Source organism: Ambystoma mexicanum, chromosome 13 (assembly GCF_040938575.1).
Source record: "Ambystoma mexicanum isolate Mex_15411 chromosome 13, UKY_AmexF1_1, whole genome shotgun sequence".
Taxonomy (NCBI): domain Eukaryota; kingdom Metazoa; phylum Chordata; class Amphibia; order Caudata; family Ambystomatidae; genus Ambystoma; species Ambystoma mexicanum.
This window is the reverse complement of record NC_090938.1, coordinates 836,766,990-836,791,801: the sequence shown is the minus strand read 5'-3', so window position 1 is coordinate 836,791,801 and position 24,812 is coordinate 836,766,990. Positions and strand designations below refer to the sequence as shown.

Here is a 24,812-nt window from a genome sequence, read left to right as displayed (position 1 = left end):
CAGGCTTGGATGTGGGCTCTCCTCTTGGTGCGGACAGAGAGCCGGTACTGTCTTTGGAGAAGGTGGCAGGCCTGTTTGTTAGAGGATGTACCAGAAGGACGCCATTTCCTTTCCACCACCCTGCACTTTCGTTTAAGGGTGCTGAGCTCTGAATCGTACCAAGAGTTGCACTTGGCTTTGGGCTTCAGGCGGATCCTCATGACAGGGGCAAGAACATCGAGAGTATCAGATATAGCAGAGTGGAGCATGGAAAGGGCTGTGTCAGGGTGTGAGTCAGCCAAAGGGGGAGGGGGAGAAAGTGCCGTCGAAAGCCTCAACTGACACATGCTTCATGGGTCGGATAACCGAGAAGGTGGGTGGCAGTGCTGGAGTTGGCTTGGCCTGAGGGGTAGAGAGGGTGAGCTGGAAGGAAAGGAGAACATGATCACTCCAGGAGAGAGGAGTGGTGAGAGGGATAGAAAGGGGAAGGTCTGGGGAGATCAGAGCGTCCAGAGTGTGCCCAGCAGAGTGGGTCAAGCCAGAGGGGAGAATAGAGAGTGAGAGAGAGTCACAGAGGTCATGGAAGAGTCCAGTGGAGGGACAGGAGGCATCCATTTGACAAGACACCACTAGGACTGTATTATTATTATTTGATGGTCATAGTTTGCTCACATCTTAGGTTTAGGTTTAGATTAGGCGTTTTTCTCACCCATTTATACAGTTTAATAAACACCCTTGAACTATGATCACTTGTGCCGTCTTTACTGTTGTCACCATGAGTTCCTTACAGTAAGGTTTCCTCTTCTATACATTCATTTGAAATAAAAAGTAAATATAATAAACGTTATACAAAAAACATAAAATGCCCAGAGTACATGTTGTTACATGGCTTTTGCGAGGTCCAACATTTACACACGCTCTTGACAGGGAGGGTGCATGGAGGGCATTAACCCAGGGCATATATGGCTCACAGATTTCATCAATATACAGAGGGCACGTAAGTGACCTGGGCGAGCACCTTATGTGGAACCAAGACCGGATCTGAGCCGCCCCCTGAGTCTGTTTCACCGCTGAGACGTTGAATGGGACGGCTCCACAATCCTTCAGCGTCTGCAGAGATGTATATGTAATTAAACTTTCATATAATTCTCCAGACTGTAGCTGCTCTGTGAGTCTTCTCTGAACTGAGGTATTAGTGGACAATACCCCAAAGACCTAAAGCCTCACAAATTGGGGAAATTCTTGGTTCAAGTCAAGAATATTTTATTTCCTGGTGCTTTTCAAAACCACTTGCTTTATACGTTCGTACAGAAGTGTTTCAGGGATGTGCAGAGAGTTAAGAGTGTGGTCCTGGACGGTGGCATCGCCCTACTCGCAGAGTCACAGATGCCACCTTGCAACCTCTGAAAGCCGCCTAGCACACGGCAGAAAGCATCATCGCAGGACTAAGAAGATCTGCCTTCTCCCTCAAAGAGCTACACTGGCTGCCCCTTCAAGCAGGCATCATGTCCAAGGCAGCCTGCATCACCTACAAAGCAGCCACAACCAAAACATCTCTTTACCTGATAGAGAGACTCCTCGCCAGAGGCCCGTGCAGCACCAGAATTCAAGGCATTGCCTGGCGTGAGACAAAGAACTATGCCCCCCTCAATCCTACACACCAGGAAGGGGCTCAATACCCTACTCTTCACAGAACATCTCACCCTGCTCTTCTGATCCATACCACACCACTCCTCTGCTACCCTGCACCTTCACTTGTAGCCCCTTGGGTACATTTCCTGTGCACAGCACGTCTCTGCTACCCTGCACCCTCATGCATAGCCCCTTGGGTGCATTTCCTGTGCACAGCACAGCTCTGCTACCCTGCACCCTCATGCATAGCCCCTTGGGTGCATTTCCTGTGCACGGCACAGCTCTGCTACCCTGCACCCTCATGTATAGCCCCTTGGGTGCATTTCCTGTGCACAGCACGTCTCTGCTACCCTGCACCCTCATGCATAGCCCCTTGGGTGCATTTCCTGTGCACAGGACGCCTCTGCTACCCTGCACCCTCATGCATAGCCCCTTGGGTGCATTTCCTGTGCACAGCACGCCTCTGCTACCCAGCATCCTCACACATAGCCCCTTGGGTGCATTTCCTGTGCACAGCACGCCTCTGCTACCCAGCATCCTCACACATAGCCCCTTGGGTGCATTTCCTGTGCACAGCACAGCTCTGCTACCCTGCACCCTCATGTATAGCCCCTTGTGTGCATTTCCTGTGCACAGCATGTCTCTGCTACCCTGCACCCTCATGCATAGCCCCTTGGGTGCATTTCCTGTGCACAGGACGCCTCTGCTACCCTGCACCCTCATGCATATCCCCTTGGGTGCATTTCCTGTGCACAGCACGCCTCTGCTACCCAGCATCCTCACACATAGCCCCTTGGGTGCATTTCCTGTGCACAGCACAGCTCTGCTACCCTGCACCTTCATGTATAGCCTCTTGGGTGCATTTCCTGTGCACAGGACGCCTCTGCTACCCTGCACCCTAATTCATAGTTGCTAGAAGGAAATGGGATCTTCTACTACCATGCTTACTGTTTGCCTACAGAGAAGTACCTCAAGAGGGAGTTGGCTTCAGCCCCTTTGCACTTCTGTTTGGTCACACTGTGAGGGCACCCTTATCAATAGCCAAGGAGGGATGGGAGATGCCCATTGCCCCTATCACTACAAATGTAGTAGACTATGTGCTAGGGCTCAGAAAGAGGATGGTACCCCTGATGGGTCTGGCTAGTGAGAAATTGAAGGCTGGGCAAGCCCTGGTGAAACACTGGTATGACCAGACGGCTGCCCTCATCAGTTTCACACCAGGTCAGCACCCTGGGTGAGGTTAACTATTTAGTGGACCTTGGAAGGCCTGGACAGGCTCCAAAAGTGTTCCACGTAAATAGGCTGAAGGCTTTCATCCCAAGAGTTGAAATCGCTGCACTGCTGCTGCCTTCAGGTGTTGAGGAGGAGGAGTCGAACCTCTCCCTGACCTGTTCCAAGGCGGTCCTTCAGATAGCTCCATTGAGGGTGTCCGAGTGGCCCCTCACCTGACTTCTGATCAACAAGCAGAGGGGAAAAGTTTGCTTGGGCAGTTTTCCCCCCCTGTTCTCACAGTCCCCTGGTTTGACACCTTGGTGCAAACATAACATAGACACAGGAGACAGTGTACCTACCAAAAGTAGGGGATACAGGATGTCAGACAAAGTACTGTCTTACATTAAGACGGAGGTCAACTAAATGTTAGACCTTGGGGTGATTGAACCCTCTAGTAGTCCTTGGTCCAGCCCAGTGGTTTTGGTTCCAAAAGCAGGTACCTCCGAGTTGAAGTTCTGTGTGGATTACAGGGCTCTGAATGCTGTCACCAAGACAGATGCACACCCCTTGCCTATAACAGATGAGCTGGTGGATACTTTGGGTGCCTCCAAGTACCTCAGCACATTTCACCTCACTGCAGGCTATTGGCAAATAGCTCTTGGAGAACATGCCAAGGAGAAGACAGCTTTCTCAACACCAGAGGGTCTTTACCAGTTCAGGGTAATGCCTTTTGGGTTGAAGAATGCCCCTGCCACTTTCCAGAGGCTTGTGAATCAAGTGTTGAATGGGTTGGATGAATTCTGTCTTGCATATCTGGATGATATAGCAGTTTTCAGTGCCACCTGGGGAGACCATGTGAAACACCTTGGGATTGTGTTGCAGGCTCTTCAGAAGGCCCACTTGACCATAAAGGCCAGCACGTGCCAGATTGGACAAGGATCAGTGGTCTACCTTGGACATGAAGTAGGTGGAGGGAGGATACAGCCTCTACCCAGTAAAGTACAAGCAGTACAAGACTGGCCTACCCCCACTACACAGACCCAAGTGAGAGCCTTTTTGGGACTCATTGGGTACTACATAAATTTCATGGCAAACTATGGCAACAGTAATATACTACTAGTCCACAAGTAGTATTGAAATTCGCACTATATACTTATGTTACTAACCTTCACTCACTCAACTGTGATGTATAAAACAGTTTGTAACTTCTTTTGCGAGCCCAATACGGCTTAAATGTGATTTAAGGTGCAATTGTTGTTTTTCTTTGTGAACCTACAGATTTTAGATGTGTGTCTGAATTTATGAATACATTGAATCATCATAAAATTCTCTCGAAATCAGTCTGTGACCTTCCATAGCCAGTATTTGTACAAACTGGCTATCTGCTTCCTTTAGGCCTACTTCCCTCACATGGTTGAAAAGGAGTAGCTGATGACTCTTTTCCTTACTACGTAAAATTGCCTCTTTGAGTCAAGCCCCCCTCCAACAGAAAAGAAGGCATTTTCCTTGCCCCACCTTTTCTCTTTGACTACGGCACCATTCACAGCTCCTGATTCCATTTTCTTGCGTCTATAAACCATCCCCGATTTCTACTCTTCTTTTGGGGGCTCTTTTTTGGGGCTGTAATGCATAACACATGATTTCAACAGGTTAATTAATAGATTGTTTCCTCCTCATTTGCCTCAATTCCTCTCAATCTTCTCTGAAGACCAACTGGGGTCGCATCCATTACAATTATACCATCGGCATAAGATAGCCAACCTCTCTCCAAGCGCCAGATCTTCGGTGGGCAAAAAAGAAATTGCCAACACTTAATGGAAGATCAGACCTAGAAATATTAATAAGGTGCGGGTGAGCACACAGCCCTGCCTTAATCCCGCGTACACCCCCACATCACCTGACAATAAGACATCCAAATTCCATCTAACCATCAATTAATTATTTGAATTAAATAATAGGAGCATGTTTAATAAGCCACAGGGAATGTCACATTTACCCAATTTGCCCCATAACTTTTCTCGATCCAATCTATCAAAGGCAGATGACATGTCCAGACTGGCTACAAAGTGGGGTTTCTGCCTATCTGGTGTTGCTTTTGATTGGAATAAAGTCAGAATTAGCCCATTCAGAGCTGTACCAAATCCCTTCCTAAGGCCGGTCCGGAAAACGCGTAACCTGCCCGAGCTTTCTACCCACTCCTGAAAATCCTTTAAAACAAAACTCGCAAGTACCCTTGATGAGGTGTCAGTCAATGAGCTTGGCCGCTCGTTCGTGGGCGAGTTCCGAGGCCCCTTTATGTAAATTGGGACCAAAATCAAGACAGGCCAGGATTGAGGTAAACAGTAAAGAGGCAGATCTATATATCCACCTATAGATCTATATGGGCTTTAAACAGGATATTTGAAACTCAATCATTGCCACAAGCTCTTGAATTCTTCTCTTTTGATTTAGCGATAGCCACATCTCCCCCGTCAAAGTTTAGTTGCCATGGTGCGTACGCTAGAAATAGCCATCCCATGCGCTTCACGTCCCTCCCTTCTAGTAAATAAGATGGAATAATGGGATACAAGAAGAAGAAAGAGAAATCAGTCCCATAAAGCAACCCTTCAAAAGGTTATTAACCTAAGAACTACACAAAATGCTTATGGGTCCAAATTGTTTCAGGGGAGTAAAGGTCAGGGGTACCAATACATTCTTATTAACTCGAGCATGTATCAATCATATGCGGGTCCCACTAGACGCAATCCTCACATTTCTCCCTTCTGGATCATTTCTCTCCAATAAGATCTGAGCAGTTTCTTGATGATCAGGTTCCTCTCCTGTGGATACACTTGTAGGTGGATTACAGGAGACTTGGACCACAGCGGTGTCGCCGTTTGGCTGCAGGTGCGGGTGTAGCGGCTCCGGGGATTGTCCAGCCTCCTCCTCACTTGACCCCCTGCAGGGTCGTACTTCAAAGGACTGGTGCTGCGGACGCTTCTTTTTAACCAAAATGGACACTGCTGCTGCTGCTGCTATCCCCACCACCAACACCACCGCCGCCACCAGACAACCACGGTGGCGAGTTTGCTTTTCATCTGAAATGACAACAGGAAGAGGATGACTCCTTTGGCGCGAGCTCTGCTGAAGAGCAACATTCATGTGGCAATGCCCTGCAGGCAAGATGGTGAAACACATGGAACATAGGAAGAGAGCTCGCCCATCAGTACAAGCGCACAGACCCAGAGGCCACCAACAGCCACTCAAGCCAGCCAGGGACCCCAGCAGCCAATCAAGCCAGCCAGAGACCCCGATAGCCACTCAAGCCAGCCAGGGACCTCAACAGCCACTCAAGCCAGCCAGAGACCCCGATAGCCACTCAAGCCAGCCAGGGACCTCAACAGCCACACAAACAAGCCAGGAACCCCAACAGCCACTCAAGCCAACTAGCCAGGCACCCCAACAGCCACTCAAGTCAGCCAGGGACCCCAGCAGCCACTCAAGCCAGCCAAGGACCCCAACAGCCACTCATGCCAGCCAGGGAACCCATCAGCCACTCAAGCCAGCTCTATGGAAAGCAATTCCCCAACAGTCTGGGTGACAGGACGTCCAGAGTCCACACAGGCTAGGAGGGAACAGAACACTACAACGTGCGGCCCTGTGTAACTTTCAGCTGTCTTCACACCTCTATAGCCCCCAAAACGTGACGTGTAGGCAGGTCACTAGTAAAGATAGAGGAGATGCCCACATGTGCTGGAGAAGTCACTCACCTGTAACACTCTCCAGCACAGTCCCCTTTCACACACACGCATCCATTGAACATCAGAGATCAGGCAAAGACCCCGGACACTGAACTAAGCAGCGGTACCAGCTTTTGAAGCTTGTTACTGTCATGTCACAGACGCTAAAAAGGCCCCTCCCCCATCCCAGATTCCTTGTAGCACAGGATACACGGATCAAAGCGTAGGAAGGCATGAAGTTAGGGCTCATCAGGGAGTCAGGCTTTGCTTCATCTACATCTAATAAGAGAGACCCAAGTTGCAGAGTAAGTGTTACAGGCCCCAGGCTCTATGTTCTTAGAATGGCAGGCTTTTTTTTCGCTGAGTTTTTTGCTGAAAGTTTTTGGCCGAAAAAAGGCATCGAATTTTTTAAAAATATATTTCGGGGGTTCCCCCAAACTCCCCTTCCCTATTTTGTTTGTTTGTTTATTTATTTATTTATATAGCACACCTAGCCCTGGGGCATCTGGGCACAATTCTTACAGGTACTTTAATTACAGTTACATGGGCTCATGATGCAAGACGCACTATTTACAGATACATATGAAATTGAGTTGCAGATCGATTATTACAGACGGACGGAGCAGACAGATGTAGAATTAAATGAGTAAGGTCGAATGATTCTGTGGTTCTTGCGAGAGGAGCCAAGTTTTGGAATGTTTCTGAATAGGTGGAAGGAAGGTTCTGTTCTTAAGGTGGGAGGTGGGGCGTTCCACAGTTTAGCGGGATGTTTAAGCAATTGGCTTGGGCAGATCTCGTGGGACGTGCTGTAGTGTTTCGGGGGAAGTTGTCAACCAGATAGCTAGGTGCCCGGGTGGCAAGGCACTGATGTGTAAGTGATAGAGTTTTGTACTCTATCCTTTGGTTAACGGAGAGCCATTGGGTGTTGCGTCTTATGTTCGAGATATGTTGAGACCTTGGGAGGTTTAGTGCTGATCTGAGGGCATTGTTTTGGATTACTTGCAGCTTGTTTAAGTTGCGTTGACTCGTGCCTAGGTAGAGTGCATTGCAATAGTCAATTTTGGAGAGGACTAAGGCTCTGGCTCAGCTTGTGCAATTAGCTGCAGAGAGAAATGGTCTGGATGCGTTGATTAACTTGCATGTATAGGCAGTGGAAGAGGCTATTGCATTAATTTGTCTGGTCAGGGTGAGTGAAGAGTCTAGGTAAATAGCTAGCGTTTTGACGTCCTTAGATACCGAAATGTTATTACAGTCAATGTTGAAAGAGGAGTATCGTCCGTCAAGTTTGTCAAGTCTAGGTTAGGAGCCCAATAGGAGTAAATCTGTCTTGTCGTCATTGAGGCATAGTCCATATTTAGCCATCCAGGTCTGTATGATGATGTAGATGTCATTGAGGGCTTTGGCATCTATGATGTAGTCCCCGGTGATCGGGTTGAGTATTTGGGTGTCATCGGCATATTTCCTGTAGATGACACCCAAGTGGTCCGGGTCATCGAACATTCGTTTTGTAAACACGTTATATAGTGTGGGTGAAACACAAGAACCTGAGGGACACTGCAAGTGACAGGAGCTGGATCGGCGGTGGCCCAGGGTGCAAAGACCCTCATGGATCTGTTCTTTAGAAAGGATTGAATCCAGGCGTTAGCTTTATCAGAGAGGTGGGCTGCTGATGCGAGGTGGTTGCAAATGACCTTGTGGTCAACCAAATCAAATGCAGCAGAGAGGTCCAATAGTAGTAGGAGGGTGAGTTTACCATTGTCCTTTAAAATGTCCATATGAGTCTTGAGGTCAATTAGGGCAGTTTTCGGACCTTGTGATGGTCAGAAACCCGATTGTCTAAGGCCCAGGAGTTGTAGGATGCTCTACACAAGATTTTTTTAAAGAGAAATGGCACTGTTGTATTAAGCCTGTAGTTAGTAGGGATGTTTGGGTCTAGTGTGTTTTTTTTAATTTTCTTTTTTTAATTTTTTTTTAGGAGGGGTAGAACCCATGCATCTTTCTGATTTTTTGGGACTGTGCTTGATTCGAATGCAGCGTTAATAAGAGTTGTGATAAAGGGTGCAAGGTGCTTTGCAGCATCCTGGATGATAGGTGCGGGGAAGTGTCTCCCTGGCATCTTGAAGGTTTCAGCTTAGACATTATGTCCTCAACCTCTTTACTGGAGACGGGTGAGAAGTTGAACATTTCATAGGAATTAGGCTCTTTGCTTGGTGGAGGTGGTTGAGCGGAGTCTGAGAGAAGACTGAGTTTTTGGGAATTTATTTTGGATTGTAGCATCGAGATTTTGTAGAGTAGGGCCTTCTGGATATTGGTACACCATGTGGTGTCTTTAATGCAACTGTCAGGTGGAGGAGAGGGGGATTCTAGTTCTCTTAGAATGTTGAAGAGCTCTTTTGTACTAGATTTAGCTTTGCTAATTCGATCATTATAGGTGTTTGTTTGTAAAATAGCTTTTTTATAGTTGTTGGATGCTATTATGAAGTTGTATTTGTTAATGGTTGAGGGGGGAATTTTTCCACGAGGATTCTGCATTTCTCTTGTTCTTACGTAGGGTTTTTATTTCAGGGGTAAACCATGAGTTTAGATGCGCATGGGGTTTGGCATTGCGCATTTTGAGTGGTGTTGCAGCATTGATGGCATTGAGCAGAGTACGGTTTTAAAGGTCTACTAGGACTATAGGGTCAGTGTTGGTAGGCGTGAAGTGTAGTCCCTATACCCCACACCCCTCTACCCCTCATATGCCCTTACCCACCCACCTCCTACGAAAAAAAGCTTAGCGATTTAATAATGTCTTACCAACCTTTCCTCTCCAGGAGTAGAGCTCTCAAGTATGCATGCTACTGTATAGGTAATCTAACACACTCTAGTCCAGGTGTAGAGCATTGAGGCCTTCATCAAGTGATCTAGTTATACTCATCGTCAGGCTCTGCTCAGTGACCTCTCTGGCATTAGAGCCTCAGGTGTGCATGCTACTATATAGATTAACATGCACACTCTACTCCAGGTGTAGAGCATTGAGGCCTTCATGAAGTGATCTAGTTATACTCATCGTCAGGCTCTACTCAGTGACCTCTCTGGCATTAGAGCCTCAGGTGTGCATGCTACTATATAGATTAACATGCACACTCTACTCCAGGTGTAGAGCATTGAGGCCTTCATGAAGTGATCTAGTTACACTCATCAAATGATCTAGTTACACTCATCGTCAGGCTCTGCTAAGTGTCCTCTGGCATCAGAGCCTCAGGTGTGCATGCTGCTATATAGGTTATCATGCACACTCTACTCCAGGTGTAGAGCATTGAGGCCTTCATGAAGTGATCTAGTTATGCTCATCGTCGGGCTCTGCTAAGTGTCCTCTCTGGCATTAGAGCCTCAGGTGTGCATGCTGCTGTATAGATTATCATGCACACTCTACTCCTGGTGTAGTGCATTGAGGCCTTCATCAAGTGATCTAGTTATACTCATCGTCAGGCTCTGCTTAGTGTCCTCTCTGGCATTAGAGCCTCAAGTGTGCATGCTCCTATATAGGTTATCATGCACACTCTACTCCAGGTGTAAAGCATTGAGGCCTTCATGAAGTGATCTAGTTATACTCATCGTTGGGCTCTGCTAAGTGTCCTCTCTGGCATTAGAGCCTCAGGTGTGCATGCTGCTGTATAGATTATCATGCACACTCTACTCCAGGTGTAGAGCATTGAGGCCTTCATCAAGTGATCTAGTTATACTCATCATCGTCAGGCTCTGCTAAGTGTCCTCTCTGGCATTAGAGCCTCAGGTGTGCATGCTGCTGTATAGGTTATCATGCACACTCTACTCCAGGTGTAGAGCATTCAGGCCTTCATCAGGTGATCTAGTTATACTCATCGTAAGGCTCTGCGGAGTGTCCTCTCTGGCATTAGAGCCTCAGGTGTGCATGCTCCTATATAGGTTATCATGCACACTCTACTCCAGGTGTAGAGCATTGAGGCCTTCATCAGGTGATCTAGTTATACTCATCGTCAGGCTCTGCTTAGTGTCCTCTCTGGCATTAGAGCCTCAGGTGTGCATGCTGCTGTTTAGGTTATCATGCACTCTACTCCAGGTGTAGAGCATTGAGGCCTTCATCAAGTGATCTAGTTATACTCATCGTCAGGCTCTGCTAAGTGTCCTCTCTGGCATTAGAGCTCCAGGTGTGCATGCTGCTGTATAGGTTATCATGCACACTCTACTCCAGGTGTAGAGCATTAAGTCCTTCATCAAGTGATCTAGTTACACTCATCAAGTGATCTAGTTATACTCATCGTCAGGCTCTGCTGAGTGTCCTCCGGCATTAGAGCCTCAGGTGTGCATGCTGCTATATAGGTGATCATGCACACTCTACTTCAGGTGTAGAGCATTGAGTCCTTCATCAAGTGATCTAGTTATACTCATCAAGTGATCTAGTTATACTCATCGTCAGGCTCTGCTGAGTGTCCTCCGGCATTAGAGCCTCAGGTGTGCATGCTGCTATATAGATTAACATGCACACTCTACTCCAGGTGTAGAGCATTGAGTCCTTCATCAAGTGATCTAGTTATACTCATCGTCAGGCTCTGCTAAGTGTCCTCTCTGGCATTAGAGCCTCAGGTGTGCATGCTGCTATATAGGTTATCATGCACACTCTACTCCAGGTATAGAGCACTGAGGCTTTCATCAAGTGATCTAGTTATACTCATCGTCGGGCTCTGCTGAGTGTCCTCTCTGGCATTAGAGCCTCAAGTGTGCATGCTGCTGTATAGGTTATCATGCACACTCTACTCCAGGTGTAGAGCATTCAGGCCTTCATCAGGTGATCTAGTTATACTCATCGTAAGGCTCTGCGGAGTGTCCTCTCTGGCATTAGAGCCTCAGGTGTGCATGCTACTATATAGATTAACATGCACACTCTACTCCAGGTGTAGAGCATTGAGGCCTTCATCAAGTGATCTAGTTATACTCATCGTCAGGCTCTGCTTAGTGTCCTCTTTGGCATTCGAGCCCTGAGGAGTGCATGCTGCTGTATAGGTTATCATGCACACTCTACTCCAGGTGTAGAGCATTGAGTCGTTCATCAAGTGATCTAGTTATACTCATCGTCGGGCTCTGCTAAGTGTCCTCTCTGGCGTCAGAGCCTCAGGTGTGCATGCTGCTATATAGATTATCATGCACACTCTACTCCAGGTGTAGAGCATTGAGGCCTTCATCAAGTGATCTAGTTATACTCATCGTCGGGCTCTGCTAAGTGTCCTCTCTGGCATTAGAGCCTCAAGTGTGCATGCTGCTGTATAGGTTATCATGCACACTCTACTCCAGGTGTAGAGCATTCAGGCCTTCATCAGGTGATCTAGTTATACTCATCGTAAGGCTCTGCGGAGTGTCCTCTCTGGCATTAGAGCCTCAGGTGTGCATGCTACTATATAGATTAACATGCACACTCTACTCCAGGTGTAGAGCATTGAGGCCTTCATCAAGTGATCTAGTTATACTCATCGTCAGGCTCTGCTTAGTGTCCTCTTTGGCATTCGAGCCCTGAGGAGTGCATGCTGCTGTATAGGTTATCATGCACACTCTACTCCAGGTGTAGAGCATTGAGTCGTTCATCAAGTGATCTAGTTATACTCATCGTCGGGCTCTGCTAAGTGTCCTCTCTGGCATCAGAGCCTCAGGTGTGCATGCTGCTATATAGATTATCATGCACACTCTACTCCAGGTGTAGAGCATTGAGGCCTTCATCAAGTGATCTAGTTATACTCATCTTCGGGCTCTGCTAAGTGTCCTCTCTGGCATCAGAGCCTCAGGTGTGCATGCTGCTATATAGATTATCATGCACACTCTACTCCAGGTGTAGAGCATTGAGGCCTTCATCAAGTGATCTAGTTATACTCATCGACAGGCTCTGCTAAGTGTCCTCTCTGGCATTAGAGCCTCAGGTGTGCATGCTGCTATATAGGTTATCATGCACACTTTACTCCAGGTATAGAGCACTGAGGCTTTCATCAAGTGATCTAGTTATACTCATCGTCGGGCTCTGCTGAGTGTCCTCTCTGGCATTAGAGCCTCAAGTGTGCATGCTGCTGTATAGGTTATCATGCACACTCTACTCCAGGTGTAGAGCATTGAGGCCTTCATCAAGTGATCTAGTTATACTCATCGTCGGGCTCTGCTAAGTGTCCTCTCTGGCATTAGAGCCTCAAGTGTGCATGCTGCTGTATAGGTTATCATGCACACTCTACTCCAGGTGTAGAGCATTCAGGCCTTCATCAGGTGATCTAGTTATACTCATCGTAAGGCTCTGCGGAGTGTCCTCTCTGGCATTAGAGCCTCAGGTGTGCATGCTACTATATAGATTAACATGCACACTCTACTCCAGGTGTAGAGCATTGAGGCCTTCATCAAGTGATCTAGTTATACTCATCGTCAGGCTCTGCTTAGTGTCCTCTTTGGCATTCGAGCCCTGAGGAGTGCATGCTGCTGTATAGGTTATCATGCACACTCTACTCCAGGTGTAGAGCATTGAGTCGTTCATCAAGTGATCTAGTTATACTCATCGTCGGGCTCTGCTAAGTGTCCTCTCTGGCATCAGAGCCTCGGGTGTGCATGCTGCTATATAGATTATCATGCACACTCTACTCCAGGTGTAGAGCATTGAGGCCTTCATCAAGTGATCTAGTTATACTCATCGTCGGGCTCTGCTCAGTGTCCTCTCTGGCATCAGAGCCTCAGGTGTGCATGCTGCTATATAGATTATCATGCACACTCTACTCCAGGTGTAGAGCATTCAGGCCTTCATCAGGTGATCTAGTTATACTCATCGTAAGGCTCTGCGGAGTGTCCTCTCTGGCATTAGAGCCTCAGGTGTGCATGCTACTATATAGATTAACATGCACACTCTACTCCAGGTGTAGAGCATTGAGGCCTTCATCAAGTGATCTAGTTATACTCATCGCCAGGCTCTGCTTAGTGTCCTCTTTGGCATTCGAGCCCTGAGGAGTGCATGCTGCTGTATAGGTTATCATGCACACTCTACTCCAGGTGTAGAGCATTGAGTCGTTCATCAAGTGATCTAGTTATACTCATCGTCGGGCTCTGCTAAGTGTCCTCTCTGGCATCAGAGCCTCAGGTGTGCATGCTGCTATATAGATTATCATGCACACTCTACTCCAGGTGTAGAGCATTGAGGCCTTCATCAAGTGATCTAGTTATACGCATCGTCGGGCTCTGCTAAGTGTCCTCTCTGGCATCAGAGCCTCAGGTGTGCATGCTGCTATATAGATTATCATGCACACTCTACTCCAGGTGTAGAGCATTGAGGCCTTCATCAAGTGATCTAGTTATACTCATCGTCAGGCTCTGCTTAGTGTCCTCTCTGGCATTAGAGCCTCAGGTGTGCATGCTCCTATATAGGTTATCATGCACACTCTACTCCAGGTGTAAAGCATTGAGGCCTTCATGAAGTGATCTAGTTATACTCATCGTTGGGCTCTGCTAAGTGTCCTCTCTGGCATTAGAGCCTCAGGTGTGCATGCTGCTGTATAGATTATCATGCACACTCTACTCCAGGTGTAGAGCATTGAGGCCTTCATCAAGTGATCTAGTTATACTCATCGTCAGGCTCTGCTAAGTGTCCTCTCTGGCATTAGAGCCTCAGGTGTGCATGCTCCTATATAGGTTATCATGCACACTCTACTCCAGGTGTAGAGCATTGAGGCCTTCATCAGGTGATCTAGTTATACTCATCGTCAGGCTCTGCTTAGTGTCCTCTCTGGCATTAGAGCCTCAGGTGTGCATGCTGCTGTTTAGGTTATCATGCACTCTACTCCAGGTGTAGAGCGTTGAGGCCTTCATCAAGTGATCTAGTTATACTCATCGTCAGGCTCTGCTAAGTGTCCTCTCTGGCATTAGAGCTCCAGGTGTGCATGCTGCTGTATAGGTTATCATGCACACTCTACTCCAGGTGTAGAGCATTAAGTCCTTCATCAAGTGATCTAGTTACACTCATCAAGTGATCTAGTTACACTCATCGTCTCGCTCTGCTAAGTGTCCTCTGGCATCAGAGTCTCAGGTGTGCATGCTGCTATTTAGGTGATCATGCACACTCTACTCCAGGTGTAGAGCATTGAGGCCTTCATCAGGTGATCTAGTTATACTCATCGTCAGGCTCTGCTAAGGGTCCTCTGGCATTATAGCCTCAGGTGTGCATGCTGCTATATAGGTTATCATGCACACTCTACTCCAGGTGTAGAGCATTGAGGCCTTCATCAGGGGATCTAGTTACACTCATCAAGTGATCTAGTTACACTCATCGTCAGGCTCTGCTAAGGGTCCTCTGGCATCAGAGCCTCAGGTGTGCATGCTGCTATATAGGTTATCATGCACACTCTACTCCAGGTGTAGAGCATTGAGGGAAGCCTTCATCAGGTGATCTAGTTATACTCATCGTCAGGCTCTGCTAAGTGTCCTCTCTGGCATTAGAGCCTCGGGTGTGCATGCTGCTATATAGATTAACATGCACACTCTACTCCAGGTGTAGAGCATTGAGGCCTTCATCAGGTGATCTAGTTATACTCATCGTCAGGCTCTGCTAAGGGTCCTCTGGCATTAGAGCCTCAGGTGTGCATGCTGCTATATAGGTTATCATGCACACTCTACTCCAGGTGTAGAGCATTAAGTCCTTCATCAAGTGATCTAGTTACACTCATCAAGTGATCTAGTTATGCTCATCGTCAGGCTCTGCTGAGTGTCCTCCGGCATTAGAGCCTCAGGTGTGCATGCTGCTATATAGGTGACCATGCACACTCTACTCCAGGTGTAGAGCATTGAGTCCTTCATCAAGTGATCTAGTTATACTCATCGTCGGGCTCTGCTGAGTGTCCTCTCTGGCATTAGAGCCTCAAGTGTGCATGCTGCTGTATAGGTTATCATGGACACTCTACTCCAGGTGTAGAGCATTCAGGCCTTCATCAGGTGATCTAGTTATACTCATCGTAAGGCTCTGCGGAGTGTCCTCTCTGGCATTAGAGCCTCAGGTGTGCATGCTACTATATAGATTAACATGCACACTCTACTCCAGGTGTAGAGCATTGAGGCCTTCATCAAGTGATCTAGTTATACTCATCGTCAGGCTCTGCTTAGTGTCCTCTTTGGCATTCGAGCCCTGAGGAGTGCATGCTGCTGTATAGGTTATCATGCACACTCTACTCCAGGTGTAGAGCATTGAGTCGTTCATCAAGTGATCTAGTTATACTCATCGTCGGGCTCTGCTAAGTGTCCTCTCTGGCATCAGAGCCTCAGGTGTGCAAGCTGCTATATAGATTATCATGCACACTCTACTCCAGGGTTAGAGCATTGAGGCCTTCATCAAGTGATCTAGTTATACTCATCGTCGGGCTCTGCTAAGTGTCCTCTCTGGCATTAGAGCCTCAGGTGTGCATGCTGCTGTATAGGTTATCATGCACACTCTACTCCAGGTGTAGAGCATTCAGGCCTTCATCAGGTGATCTAGTTATACTCATCATAAGGCTCTGCGGAGTGTCCTCTCTGGCATTAGAGCCTCAGGTGTGCATGCTACTATATAGATTAACATGCACACTCTACTCCAGGTGTAGAGCATTGAGGCTTTCATCAAGTGATCTAGTTATACTCATCATCAGGCTCTGCTTAGTGTCCTCTTTGGCATTCGAGCCCTGAGGAGTGCATGCTGCTGTATAGGTTATCATGCACACTCTACTCCAGGTGTAGAGCATTGAGTCGTTCATCAAGTGATCTAGTTATACTCATCGTCGGGCTCTGCTAAGTGTCCTCTCTGGCATCAGAGCCTCAGGTGTGCATGCTGCTATATAGATTATCATGCACACTCTACTCCAGGTGTAGAGCATTGAGGCCTTCATCAAGTGATCTAGTTATACTCATCGTCGGGCTCTGCTAAGTGTCCTCTCTGGCATCAGAGCCTCAGGTGTGCATGCTGCTATATAGATTATCATGCACACTCTACTCCAGGTGTAGAGCATTCAGGCCTTCATCAGGTGATCTAGTTATACTCATCGTAAGGCTCTGCGGAGTGTCCTCTCTGGCATTAGAGCCTCAGGTGTGCATGCTACTATATAGATTAACATGCACACTCTACTCCAGGTGTAGAGCATTGAGGCCTTCATCAAGTGATCTAGTTATACTCATCGTCAGGCTCTGCTTAGTGTCCTCTTTGGCATTCGAGCCCTGAGGAGTGCATGCTGCTGTATAGGTTATCATGCACACTCTACTCCAGGTGTAGAGCATTGAGTCGTTCATCAAGTGATCTAGTTATACTCATCGTCGGGCTCTGCTAAGTGTCCTCTCTGGCATCAGAGCCTCAGGTGTGCATGCTGCTATATAGATTATCATGCACACTCTACTCCAGGTGTAGAGCATTGAGGCCTTCATCAAGTGATCTAGTTATACTCATCGTCGGGCTCTGCTAAGTGTCCTCTCTGGCATCAGAGCCTCAGGTGTGCATGCTGCTATATAGATTATCATGCACACTCTACTCCAGGTGTAGAGCATTGAGGCCTTCATCAAGTGATCTAGTTATACTCATCGACAGGCTCTGCTAAGTGTCCTCTCTGGCATTAGAGCCTCAGGTGTGCATGCTGCTATATAGGTTATCATGCACACTTTACTCCAGGTATAGAGCACTGAGGCTTTCATCAAGTGATCTAGTTATACTCATCGTCGGGCGCTGCTGAGTGTCCTCTCTGGCATTAGAGCCTCAAGTGTGCATGCTGCTGTATAGGTTATCATGCACACTCTACTCCAGGTGTAGAGCATTGAGGCCTTCATCAAGTGATCTAGTTATACTCATCGTCGGGCTCTGCTAAGTGTCCTCTCTGGCATTAGAGCCTCAAGTGTGCATGCTGCTGTATAGGTTATCATGCACACTCTACTCCAGGTGTAGAGCATTCAGGCCTTCATCAGGTGATCTAGTTATACTCATCGTAAGGCCCTGCGGAGTGTCCTCTCTGGCATTAGAGCCTCAGGTGTGCATGCTACCATATAGATTAACATGCACACTCTACTCCAGGTGTAGAGCATTGAGGCCTTCATCAAGTGATCTAGTTATACTCATCGTCAGGCTCTGCTTAGTGTCCTCTTTGGCATTCGAGCCCTGAGGAGTGCATGCTGCTGTATAGGTTATCATGCACACTCTACTCCAGGTGTAGAGCATTCAGGCCTTCATCAGGTGATCTAGTTATACTCATCGTAAGTCTCTGCGGAGTGTCCTCTCTGGCATTAGAGCCTCAGGTGTGCATGCTACTATATAGATTAACATGCACACTCTACTCCAGGTGTAGAGCATTGAGGCCTTCATCAAGTGATCTAGTTATACTCATCGTCAGGCTCTGCTTAGTGTCCTCTTTGGCATTCGAGCCCTGAGGAGTGCATGCTGCTGTATAGGTTATCATGCACACTCTACTCCAGGTGTAGAGCATTGAGTCGTTCATCAAGTGATCTAGTTATACTCATCGTCGGGCTCTGCTAAGTGTCCTCTCTGGCATCAGAGCCTCAGGTGTGCATGCTGCTATATAGATTATCATGCACACTCTACTCCAGGTGTAGAGCATTGAGGCCTTCATCAAGTGATCTAGTTATACTGATCGTCGGGCTCTGCTAAGTGTCCTCTCTGGCATCAGAGCCTCAGGTGTGCATGCTGCTATATAGATTATCATGCACACTCTACTCCAGGTGTAGAGCATTGAGGCCTTCATCAAGTGATCTAGTTATACTCATCGACAGGCTCTGCTAAGTGTCCTCTCTGGCATTAGAGCCTCAGGTGTGCATGCTGCTATATAGGTTATCATGCACACTCTACTCCAGGTATAGAGCACTGAGGCTTTCATCAAGTGATCTAGTTATACTCATCGTCGGGCTCTGCTGAGTGTCCTCTCTGGCATTAGAGCCTCAAGTGTGCATGCTGCTGTATAGGTTATCATGCACACTCTACTCCAGGTGTAGAGCATTCAGGCCTTCATCAGGTGATCTAGTTATACTCATCGTAAGGCTCTGCGGAGTGTCCTCTCTGGCATTAGAGCCTCAGGTGTGCATGCTACTATATAGATTAACATGCACACTCTACTCCAGGTTTAGGTCATTGAGGCCTTCATCAAGTGATCTAGTTATACTCATCGTCAGGCTCTGCTTAGTGTCCTCTTTGGCATTCGAGCCCTGAGGAGTGCATGCTGCTGTATAGGTTATCATGCACACTCTACTCCAGGTGTAGAGCATTGAGTCGTTCATCAAGTGATCTAGTTATACTCATCGTCGGGCTCTGCTAAGTGTCCTCTCTGGCATCAGAGCCTCAGGTGTGCATGCTGCTATATAGATTATCATGCACACTCTACTCCAGGTGTAGAGCATTCAGGCCTTCATCAGGTGATCTAGTTATACTCATCGTCGTGCTCTGCTGAGTGTCCTCTGGCATTAGAGCCTCAGGTGTGCATGCTGCTATATAGGTTATCATGCACACTCTACTCCAGGTGTAGAGCATTGAGGCCTTCCTCAGGTGATCTAGTTATACTCATCGTCGGGCTCTGCTAAGTGTCCTCTCTGGCATTAGAGCCTCAAGTGTGCATGCTGCTGTATAGGTTATCAAGGTTATCATGCACACTCTACTCCAGGTGTAGAGCATTCAGGCCTTCATCAGGTGATCTAGTTATACTCATCGTAAGGCTCTGCGGAGTGTCCTCTCTGGCATTAGAGCCTCAGGTGTGCATGCTACTATATAGATTAACATGCACACTCTACTCCAGGTGTAGAGCATTGAGGCCTTTATCAAGTGATCTAGTTATACTCATCGTCAGGCTCTGCTTAGTGTCCTCTTTGGCATTCGAGCCCTGAGGAGTGCATGCTGCTGTATAGGTTATCATGCACACTCTACTCCAGGTGTAGAGCATTGAGTCGTTCATCAAGTGATCTAGTTATACTCATCGTCGGGCTCTGCTAAGTGTCCTCTCTGGCATCAGAGCCTCAGGTGTGCATGCTGCTATATAGATTATCATGCACACTCTACTCCAGGTGTAGAGCATTGAGGCCTTCATCAAGTGATCTAGTTATACTCATCGTCGGGCTCTGCTAAGTGTCCTCTCTGGCATCAGAGCCTCAGGTGTGCATGCTGCTATATAGATTATCATGCACACTCTACTCCAGGTGTAGAGCATTCAGGCCTTCATCAGGTGATCTAGTTATACTCATCGTAAGGCTCTGCGGAGTGTCCTCTCTGGCATTAGAGCCTCAGGTGTGCATGCTACTATATAGATTAACATGCACACTCTACTCCAGGTGTAGAGCATTGAGGCCTTCATCAAGTGATCTAGTTATACTCATCGTCAGGCTCTGCTTAGTGTCCTCTTTGGCATTCGAGCCCTGAGGAGTGCATGCTGCTGTATAGGTTATCATGCACACTCTACTCCAGGTGTAGAGCATTGAGGCCTTCACCAAGTGATCTAGTTATACTCATCGTCGGGCTCTGCTAAGTGTCCTCTCTGGCATCAGAGCCTCAGGTGTGCATGCTGCTATATAGATTATCATGCACACTCTACTCCAGGTGTAGAGCATTGAGGCCTTCATCAAGTGATCTAGTTATACTCATCGACAGGCTCTGCTAAGTGTCCTCTCTGGCATTAGAGCCTCAGGTGTGCATGCTGCTATATAGGTTATCATGCACACTCTACTCCAGGTATAGAGCACTGAGGCTTTCATCAAGTGATCTAGTTATACTCATCGTCGGGCTCTGCTGAGTGTCCTCTCTGGCATTAGAGCCTCAAGTGTGCATGCTGCTGTATAGGTTATCATGCACACTCTACTCCAGGTGTAGAGCATTCAGGCCTTCATCAGGTGATCTAGTTATACTCATCGTAAGGCTCTGCGGAGTGTCCTCTCTGGCATTAGAGCCTCAGGTGTGCATGCTACTATATAGATTAACATGCACACTCTACTCCAGGTGTAGAGCATTGAGGCCTTTATCAAGTGATCTAGTTATACTCATCGTGAGGCTCTGCTTAGTGTCCTCTTTGGCATTCGAGCCCTGAGGAGTGCATGCTGCTGTATAGGTTATCATGCACACTCTACTCCAGGTGTAGAGCATTGAGTCGTTCATCAAGTGATCTAGTTATACTCATCGTCGGGCTCTGCTAAGTGTCCTCTCTGGCATCAGAGCCTCAGGTGTGCATGCTGCTATATAGATTATCATGCACACTCTACTCCAGGTGTAGAGCATTGAGGCCTTCATCAAGTGATCTAGTTATACTCATCGTCGGGCTCTGCTAAGTGTCCTCTCTGGCATCAGAGCCTCAGGTGTGCATGCTGCTATATAGATTATCATGCACACTCTACTCCAGGTGTAGAGCATTGAGGCCTTCATCAAGTGATCTAGTTATACTCATCGACAGGCTCTGCTAAGTGTCCTCTCTGGCATAAGAGCCTCAGGTGTGCATGCTGCTATATAGGTTATCATGCACACTCTACTCCAGGTATAGAGCACTGAGGCTTTCATCAAGTGATCTAGTTATACTCATCGTCGGGCTCTGCTGAGTGTCCTCTCTGGCATTAGAGCCTCAAGTGTGCATGCTGCTGTATAGGTTATCATGCACACTCTACTCCAGGTGTAGAGCATTCAGGCCTTCATCAGGTGATCTAGTTATACTCATCGTAAGGCTCTGCGGAGTGTCCTCTCTGGCATTAGAGCCTCAGGTGTGCATGCTACTATATAGATTAACATGCACACTCTACTCCAGGTTTAGAGCATTGAGGCCTTCATCAAGTGATCTAGTTATACTCATCGTCAGGCTCTGCTTAGTGTCCTCTTTGGCATTCGAGCCCTGAGGAGTGCATGCTGCTGTATAGGTTATCATGCACACTCTACTCCAGGTGTAGAGCATTGAGTCGTTCATCAAGTGATCTAGTTATACTCATCGTCGGGCTCTGCTAAGTGTCCTCTCTGGCATCAGAGCCTCAGGTGTGCATGCTGCTATATAGATTATCATGCACACTCTACTCCAGGTGTAGAGCATTGAGGCATTCATCAAGTGATCTAGTTATAGTCATCGTCGGGCTCTGCTAAGTGTCCTCTTTGGCATTCGAGCCCTGAGGAGTGCATGCTGCTGTATAGGTTATCATGCACACTCTACTCCAGGTGTAGAGCATTGAGTCGTTCATCAAGTGATCTAGTTATACTCATCGTCGGGCTCTGCTAAGTGTCCTCTCTGGCATCAGAGCCTCAGGTGTGCATGCTGCTATATAGATTATCATGCACACTCTACTCCAGGTGTAGAGCATGGAGGCCTTCATCAAGTGATCTAGTTATACTCATCGTCAGGCTCTGCTAAGTGTCCTCTCTGGCATTAGAGCCTCAGGTGTGCATGCTGCTGTATAGGTTATCATGCACACTCTACTCCAGGTGTAGAGCATTGAGGCCTTCAGTGATCTAGTTATAGTCATCGTCGGGCTCTGCTAAGTGTCCTCTTTGGCATTCAAGTACATGCTGCTATATGGGTTATCAGCAGGGAGCAATGGGGACATCACACCATAGATCAAAGTTGCCTAAAAAGGAGAGTGTGATGAAGTCTACAGTAAGTTGAGAGACACGGTCCTCGAACTTGCTAGAAACTATGCTGGCTATTGACAGTGGATTGCAGACTAATGGGACGTGTTCTCTACTAGCGCTCGACATAACCAGCAGGCATAGAACCGGTTTCACAGTTGCCTGGTCTAGACGGCAGAGCAAATCTCTAAGAGCTAGGCCTCCACCGTTCCCGCATGTATGAGAGTTACTCAGGATTTTAGACTAGGTGGCTCCCGTTAATTGGAAAGTGGTGAGTGATCTTCAGGGGTGCACGACTCCGTGATGAACTGTAGGTCAAAATGCCCGCCCCTCCCTCCCCTAGTCTTGGATTCGTAGTAGAAGAGCTGGCATTAACTGGGGCTGCGTTGAGTTGTCTCGTGGTCATGGTTGATGTGTTGTGTTGATCTCCATCTAGGCCACTCGGTGGAGGGCGGGTGGAGCAGCAGAGGTTTTAGTTTTGGCCATTTACTAGAAGGAGACACCAGAAGACCAACACCCATGAGGGTCGATTTCGTTGGGGGGCAATCACCCAGCTCTTTCTCTCGGGGTCCTGTGCAGATGTGGTTGCCTTTAGTGCCTGCGTTTTGTTGCATCTGTCATATGCCGAAAAGGCTCCTGCTAAGCCAAGATGGCCACTCAATGGCAAGTGAAAAAAATACTAAAAACGTGTGCTACCTGAATGCCAATGTAAGCATAAAGTTCATGAGTGCAGGGCAGCATTGTTCAAGTATAATTACTAATGAAAATTAAAAATCTTTTACAAGAGTTTGAGTTCACCCCTGCTCTACAGGCTGCAATCTGAGTCCTAGACTATATTGTTAGCATATGCTGAAAGAAGGGTGACCCATCTTCTGCATCATGCCTCTGAACAAGGATGCCAGAAGATGGGTCACCTTCTCGAGACAGCCCAGACTCCTCATATCGCCTCTCTTTTTGGGCTTGAATATCGGCTGGCAGTCTTCACAAGGGCCTTCAGCCTGCACGTTCTTCCAGCCGCCCGTGCTTTTTCATGGTCATTATTCATTTAAGTCATAAGGACAGAGTTCTCTACCCTCTCGGGGACCAACAGGAATGTACTTGTGAGTGATGTGGGAAGTGATAGTTCACCAAGACCAAAAAGGTAGCCAGAATATGTTCACTATTGCAAACTGATGTTATGATGTATGGGGTGTGACAAGGTCAGTCACCTGACCTTACACAAGGGGATGGGAGCCCCTCTCAGGCTGGGGTGGGAGGCCTAGCAGGGCGGAGGCCAGAGCCAATTATACCCCAGAGGGGGACAGTAACAGTTGAGAGGGCCCCATGTCCTGACCCTCCAAGGTTCCTGCCTATACGTGCAGTACAGACTTGCATCACCCCACACCTCTTGAAACAAGTGCTTGTCAAGTTTTCTCTCTTTTCTTGAGCCACAAGTCCAGAGAGACCCCCTGCAGCCCATCAGCCCCCCACACGACCAGCCTACAGCTATCAGAGCCACAGAACCAAGAAGAAGCGAGAATGTGAGCAAAAGCAGAACCAGAGATCTTCTGCGCACCCCTCCCCAGCACCAGCTGACCTAGACCACCTGGAACAGAGCTGCAATCCCTCCACTTATCTTGGGGGAAGCCCCACCGTGGCCCCCTAACACAAAATCAGACACCACAGCAGCCCAGCGCAGGAAAAGTGGCTTAACACGCTACTTTACATCCTGGGTTTGAAACGCCTTCCGGGCGGTGAAGTCAGGGCCGGATTGGCCAGAGCCAGTAATCGAATGTGAGAAGGAAGGGGAAGATGAGAGGGACCGCAAGAACAGGAAGTTGCTCGGGTGAGGTCAGAGGAGGGGAAGGAGGCAGACCAAGAGACCAGCAGGAGGAAAGACGGTGCATTGAAGAGAGGAGGCGATCTGTGGAAAAGCAGACATGTTGCTTGGTGAGAACAAGTGGTACTGAGTGGTGCACGTGCAAGGTAAGTGCGTGTGAGTGTAGGGAGTGAGTGGAAAATGGATGGGAGAGTGAAAGGTGTCTGACTGGGGAGAAGGTGAGGAGGAGTTGTAGTAGGAGTGTGGAGGAGGGAGTAATATCAAAGTGGGTGCGGGAGAGGGAGACATTGTAGGGACCAGGACGAGAGGACGTGGGTGGAGTTGCAGGCAGGAGAGTGGTGAAAGGAACACATCAGACAGATCGCCTCCTGCCACTGCCCCTGCTGTGCAACCCTTTCTTGCCCACTCCCCCCCGAGCTGTCCTGGAGCCTTGGTTGGGTGCTTCCTTGCTACCGGCCTCTTGACGCAGACCCTTCCGCATCCTGGGAAGTCCTCTCGGGCACCCTGTTTGTTGGTCCTTTCAGTCGTCCGGATCTTGCAGAGGTACCAGTGATATATTATAGGTTTTAATAAAATAAACCACTGCACCTAACACTGTGTCTAGAAAGTAACAGAGTTACAGTCCCCCCTACCACACCCCACCCTCCAAGTGAGTCAGCTGCCTGTTCCTCAGGGTTCCATGTGGGATGACCAAGGGGGCCGGGCAACTTCCCAAGGTGGAGGAGTATGGACCCAGGTGCTACAGGGAGTCACATTGGCTACTGGCCCCCTCCTCAAATGAGAGCCTGAAGCTTTCTATTGGCAGACCCAAAGTCCCAAGGCAGACCCCAAAATACCAGAGTGTGATACAATGTTGCAAATTCACAGCTTCACACAACAGATTTAA

General features: G+C 48.0%; 1 protein-coding gene across 1 annotated transcript in view; it reads right to left on the bottom strand.

Annotated features, from left to right (window-relative positions):
• Nucleotides 1-725: 725 nt before the first annotated feature.
• Nucleotides 726-24,812, bottom strand: part of LOC138522090 (uncharacterized) — a 40,961-nt gene continuing 16,874 nt past the window's right edge. The window contains exon 4 of the mRNA XM_069635339.1: nt 726-5,900. Coding sequence (XP_069491440.1) covers nt 5,542-5,900 — 359 coding nt within the window. The 3' untranslated portion in view covers nt 726-5,541. The remainder of the gene's footprint in view (nt 5,901-24,812) is intronic.